We start from the raw sequence: 5,750 nt of genomic DNA, 5'->3' as shown, positions 1-5,750 counted from the left end.
TAATATATATAATATATATATAATATATAATATATATATTATATAAATAATAATATATATTATATATATAATATACGTAGTACGTGTATATAGTATATATATTTACTAACAAACGCAATTGAGCATCCTTACAAGTGTTTAGGGTTTAGGGTTTAGGGTTTAGGGTTTAGGGTTTAAGTGTTTAGGGCTTAGGGTTTAGGGTTTAGGGAGAACTTTAGATAGATATAATGACTTGCTAGAATCGCTAGTTGATTACAGCTAAGAATTCTCAACCCTAAACCCTAAACCCTAAACACTAAACCCTAAACCCTAAGCCCTAGCAAACAGCCGCGGCTGCTTGTGTTGTGTGCTGGGTGTCTTTGCTGCTGCATGCAGCAGCAAACACTTTACGGCATAAATAATAATAGACAAAAGCATAATAAAATAAATAAAATAAATAAAATAAATAAATAAATAAATAAATAAATAAATAAATAAAATAATTAAACAAAATAATCATCTAAATGGGCACTCACAGCAGTTCCGAGCTGGAGGCCCCCCTAAACACTAAACCCTAAACCCTAAACCCTAAACCCTAAACCCTCGAAGGAAAATTATTCATAAATTGAAAATTGGATGTTGAAAGAAGTTGAGGAGGTATCTAATGGTGTATTACATTCCGAAGCTTAGGGTTTAGGGTTTAGGGTTTAGGGTTTAGGGTTTGGCGTCGGCGGCAGCGAGCATATCAACAAAAACTCTTTTTTTATTTGTTAATGACAAATAAAATTAAATATAAATAAATAAATAAATTATAAATATTCTTTTCTTCTTTTTCTTTGCATGTGTCACCCTCCGGTCTTCAAGGTGGAGGGTTTAGTGTTTAGGGTTTAGGGTTTTGCGGCTAGGGTTTAGGGTTTAGGGTTTCCCGAAACCCTTCCCCTTAACCCTGTCAATTTTTCCAGTATAACACATAATACTCAAAGCAGCAGCAGCAGCAGCAAGAGTAACGCCAGTAGCAACGCCAGCATCTGCTGGCTGGACAGGGGCCCCCCTGCTGCAGCAACAGCAGCAGCGGGAGCTGCTGCTGCTGCTGCTGTTGCTGCTAAAGGTGTTTTCATAACTGCAGTCGTGCTCCTGTTTGGCCTTTCTGCCCTCACCAGCAGCAGCAGCAGCAACAATAGTAAGAACAGTTGCAGCAGCAACATCAGCAGCAGCAGCCGCAAAAGCAGCGGCAGCAGCAACAACGGCCGCAGCAACAGCAGCAGCAACAGCAGCAGCAGGAGCAGCAGGGACAATGTCAGAGAAGTTGCTGATGCAGCGTGAGGGTTTATACCCATGGAGTGTAAGCGCAGACTTACGTGCTGCTGCCTCTCCCTTTTTGCCTTGCAGCAGCAGCGTGGGCAGCAGCAGCAGCAGCGGTGGTTGCAGCAGCAGCGGATGCAATGCATGCAACAGCAGCAGCAGCAGCAGCAGCAAAGGAGGATTGGGGCTGACAGGAGGAGGGGACTGGGTAACCCTAGCGGGTATAAAGTATAGAAGACAGCCAATCTATTCTATGCTATGGAGGGGAAGGAAGGTGCTGCAGCAGCAGCAGCAGCTGCAGCAGCAGCAGCAGCAGCAGCAGCAGCAGCAGCACGTTGCTGCTGCTCCTGCAGGAGGACCTATTGCTGTACTCTCGTCACCTAATCGTAATTCTGCAAACCCCCAGAAACAATTACCTGAACTACAGGTAAACCCTAAACCCTAAACCCTAAACCCTAAACCCTAAACCCTAAACCCCAAGAGCGAATATGAATATGCCTCAGGAAACACCTCTACAGGATGCCACCCAAACCCTAAACCCTAAACCCTAAACCCTAAACCCTAAACCCTTGTTATTATGTGTATAGTTTTATACTGCTCGGGGTAGATTCGTCTCTTCTGTTCCTTGGACATTCTCTCGTCTCGTTACCATGGATTGGAATGACCAAGAAGTATAAACCCTAAACCCTAAACCCTAAACCCTCGAACCCTAAACCATCGAACCCCAAACCCTTAAACCCTAAACCCTAAAACCCTAAAACCCTAGACATTAAAATATTCTCCCTCTGCTTTTGTTGTATGTGTATTCTTTATTCAATTGGTACTCACCGTATCTAGGGTTTAGGGTTTAGGGTTTAGGGTTTAGGGTTTAGGGTTTAGGGTTTGGTTATTCAGGTATTAGTATGCGTATTTGGTGATTCAACTGTACGAACATTTTCTGCTGCTGGAGAAAAGATTTATAGTTTCTCTTTAGGTGCAGCAATTAAGGCAGAGGGCGGCATTATTAAGGTACAATTAGGGTTTAGGGTTTAGGGTTTAGGGTTTAGGGTTTGGGAGGTTTGTCACAATGGTATAGGGTTTAGGGTTTTTTTTTTTATGATTTTTTGTCAAGATGTTTGCTTGTTGTTCAGCATTTAGGGTTTAGGGTTTAGGGTTTATAATTTTAGGGTTTATAATTTTAGGGTTTAGGGTTTAGGGTTTAGGGTTTAGGGTTTAGGGTTTAGGGTTTATGTGAATTAGGGTTTAGTATGTGGTGCTGGTATAGCATTGGTGACGAGTACAAATAAAGTGTTTGTTAATCAATCATTTAGACAAGCTAAGTTGCTGCAGCTACAGACACCACGTATGTATACCCTCCTGCTGCTGCTGCTGCTGCTGCCGCTGCTGCTGTGGCTGCTGCGTTGCTGTTGCTGCTGTGCTGGCTGCTGATGGTGACTTTGTTGCTGCTGCTGCGTTTGCTGTTGCTGCCGCTGCTGCTGAGCTTGCTGCTGTGCTTCTGTGCCTGTTGTTGTTGTTGTAGCTTCTGCTGCGCTTGTTATTCCTGCTGCTGTAGCTGCAGCAGCAGCAGCAGCAGCAGCAAAATATGTTGCTGCAGTTTTTTGTGCATATTTGTTGCTGCAGCCTTATCTGGTCCTCCTCTATGTCTATGTGGTGTATGGGGTCCATTGCTTCCTGCTGCTTCTGCCCCTTACAGCAGCAGCAGCAGCAGCAGCAGCAGCAGCAGCAGCAGCAGCTTATTTAATGGATTAGAAGAAAATATTATTGAGCCGCGTTTGCTGCTAGCAACAGAAGACAGCGCAATTATACTCGCACAAAGACATACATGGACAGACCTCAAGTCTGCTGCTGCTGCTGCTGCTGCTGCTGCTGCTGCTGCTGCTGCTGCTGCTGCTGCTGTTGCTGCTGCTGTTGCTGCTGCTTCTTGTGGTGGTGGTAATGATGGGGGTGGTGATGTTGTTGCTACTGTTGCTGCTGCTGCTGCTGCTGTTGCTGCTGTTGCTGCTGCTTCTTGTGGTGGTGGTAGTGGTGGGGGTGGTGGTGTTGTTGCTACTGTTGCTGCTGTTGTTGTTGTTGCTGCTGCTGCTGCTTCTTTGATTGTAGCTTGTTGAATTCACAGCGGTTTAGGGTTTAGGGTTTAGGGTTTAGGGTTTAGGGTTTATGTATAGGATACCTGATGGCCCTTTTATTGCTCTTACTGCATCGAGAAGCGGAAGATTTGTTGCTGCTCTCTCCACCACAGGGTGATGCTGCTGCTGCTGCTGCTGCTGCTGTTGCTGCTGCTGTTGCTGTTGCTGCTGCTGATGCGTGTATTGCTGCTGATGCCTGTACTGTTGCTGCTGCTGTTACTGCTGCTGCTATTTTTACGGCTGTTCCTGCTCTTTCCCTTCCTGTTGCTGCATAACTGCTGTTGCTGCTGCTGCTGCTGTTGCTGCTGCTGCTGCTGCAGAGTATTACAGGTATTAAGTATAGATGGGGAGGAGATACAGCTTGCTGCTTCTGCTGCTGCTGAGCGCAGCAGCAGCAGCATAAAACAAATTGTATGGTGTGGTGATGATTGTCTTTGTTTATGGGTACCTCTGCATACACCATCAGGAGATATACAAGTAAATACGTATACTCCTGCTGCTGCTGCTGCTGCTGCTGCTGCTGCTGCTGTTGGTGGTGGTGGTGGTGATGGTGGTGGTGGTGCTGCTGCTGTTGCTGCTGCTGTTGCTGATGTTGTTGATGATGCTGCTGTTGATAATGGTGATGTTAATGCTGATATTGCTGCTGCTGCTGTTGCTGTTGCTGCTGCTGCTGTTGCTGCTACTGCCGTTGCTGCTACTGCTGTTGCTGCTACTGCTGCGGCTTCTTCATCATAATACAACAATACAATTGACATTTCTGCTGCTGTTGCTGTTGCTGTTGCTGCTGCTGTTGCTGTTGCTGCTGCTGTATGTATGTATGCAGCATTTAGTGTTACTGGGTGGTCCTGGTAGCGAATGGACAGCATTAGAGTTTGGGGCTGCATGCGCAGATGAGGATGAGGGTTTGCTGCTACTAGGGGAGATAGATGGTGTGCGTGTAGTAACAGGTAGCAGCAGCGAGCTGCTGCAGCGAGCAGCAGCAGCAACAGAAGCAATATTTGCCGTGGGATCGTACGATCCCGCTGCTATGTTGTGTTATTCTCATGAAAGTTTGCATGCAAATGATCCTGCTGCTGAGGAAACACTTAGAGCTATTAAACATGAATTAGGTATATAATAATTGCTGCTGCTGCTGCTGCTGCTGTTGCTGCTGCTGTTGCTGTTGCTGTTGTGGCTGCTGGTTGCTGGTGGTGCTGCTGCTGCTGTTTGCTGATGCTCGTGGTGCTGGTGCTGCTGCTGCGGCTGCGGCTGTTGTTGCTGCTGTTGTTGCTGCTAGTTGGTTACTGTCTGCTACTCTACTACTACTACTACTGCTGCTGCTGCTGCTGCTGCAGTTGATACATTTATTGGTGTGTGTATGTATATATATATGTGTTGCTGCTGCAGCTGCAGCAGCAGCAGCATGCTGCGAAGCAGCAACATATGAATTTTGCTGCACTACTGCTTCCTTCTTGCTATCAGCAGCAGCATTTGGCCGTCGCTTCTTAGATGACCCAACAGAAGAAAATGGAGAAAAATTATTTATTAAGGCATGCAGAGATATACGGTCAGCTAGGGTTTAGGGTTTAGGGTTTAGGGTTTTAGGGTTTAGGGTTTAGGGTTTATGGTCGAGGGTCGAATTATTTATTAGGGTTTAGGGTTTAGATATTAGATATTACGAGGGTTTTGCTTCTAAGAAGAAGGATTCCTTCATATCCTATCCTATAATCAAGTATTTAGGGTTTAGGGGTTTAGGGTTTAGGGTTTTAGGGTTTAGGGTTTAGGGTTTAGGGTTTGTTGCAGGATATGTAATTGTTTACGGGGTCCTCCTTTAGACATGTCATTGACTGTCGCACAATTGCGCCATTTAACCCTCGCTAAGCTCGTCAAAAGAATTGCCAAGTCTGCTGCTGCTGCTGCTGTTGCTGTTGCTGCTGCTGCTGCTGTTGCTGTTGCTACTGCTGTTACTGTCACGTTCTTCTACGTGTTGTGGTCATTTTGTGTTTGCTGCTGTTGCTGTTGCTGCTGCTGCTGCTGCTGAATTAGTTCTTTTTTATGCCCTATAAGCACTGAGCCTATATGACCTTAGACCTTAGACTGTAGGGTTTAGGGTTTAGGGTTTAGGGTTTAGGGTTTGTGTGCAGCCGTCAGCAGCACCTGTTAGCCCTTAAGATATGCGAGTATACAGGACTAGCAGCAAGAGAGGTGTTAGTGTCTTGGGCAATAACAAAGATTTCTTCTTCTGCTGCTCTTACTGATGAGGAATTAGCGGAGGCTGTATGCAGCAGATTGCATGCAGCAGCAGCATTACCTCCTGCTGCTGCAGCAGCTGCAGCATCTGCTGCAGCAGCAGCAGCTGCAGCT

The 5,750-nt window shown here is 45.9% G+C and overlaps 1 protein-coding gene across 1 annotated transcript in view; it reads left to right on the top strand.

Annotated features, from left to right (window-relative positions):
• Positions 1 to 1,273: 1,273 nt before the first annotated feature.
• EMWEY_00050010 (hypothetical protein, conserved) overlaps positions 1,274 to 5,750 on the top strand; it is a gene marked incomplete at both ends in the record, with an annotated part of 7,402 nt that continues 2,925 nt past the window's right edge. Inside the window, 8 exons of the mRNA XM_013479549.1 lie at positions 1,274 to 1,708; positions 2,176 to 2,289; positions 2,521 to 2,627; positions 3,447 to 3,521; positions 3,728 to 3,818; positions 4,231 to 4,418; positions 5,190 to 5,225; positions 5,531 to 5,750. The exon at positions 5,531 to 5,750 is cut by the window's right edge and continues 201 nt beyond it. Coding sequence (XP_013335003.1) covers positions 1,274 to 1,708; positions 2,176 to 2,289; positions 2,521 to 2,627; positions 3,447 to 3,521; positions 3,728 to 3,818; positions 4,231 to 4,418; positions 5,190 to 5,225; positions 5,531 to 5,750 — 1,266 coding nt within the window. The remainder of the gene's footprint in view (positions 1,709 to 2,175; positions 2,290 to 2,520; positions 2,628 to 3,446; positions 3,522 to 3,727; positions 3,819 to 4,230; positions 4,419 to 5,189; positions 5,226 to 5,530) is intronic.

The sequence above is a fragment of the Eimeria maxima genome, genomic scaffold (genome assembly GCF_000499605.1).
Source record: "Eimeria maxima Weybridge genomic scaffold, Emw_scaff1213, whole genome shotgun sequence".
In the NCBI taxonomy this organism is placed as follows: Eukaryota; Apicomplexa; class Conoidasida; order Eucoccidiorida; family Eimeriidae; genus Eimeria; species Eimeria maxima.
Note: the sequence above shows the minus strand (reverse complement) of the source record. Positions and strands in the feature narration are given on the sequence as shown.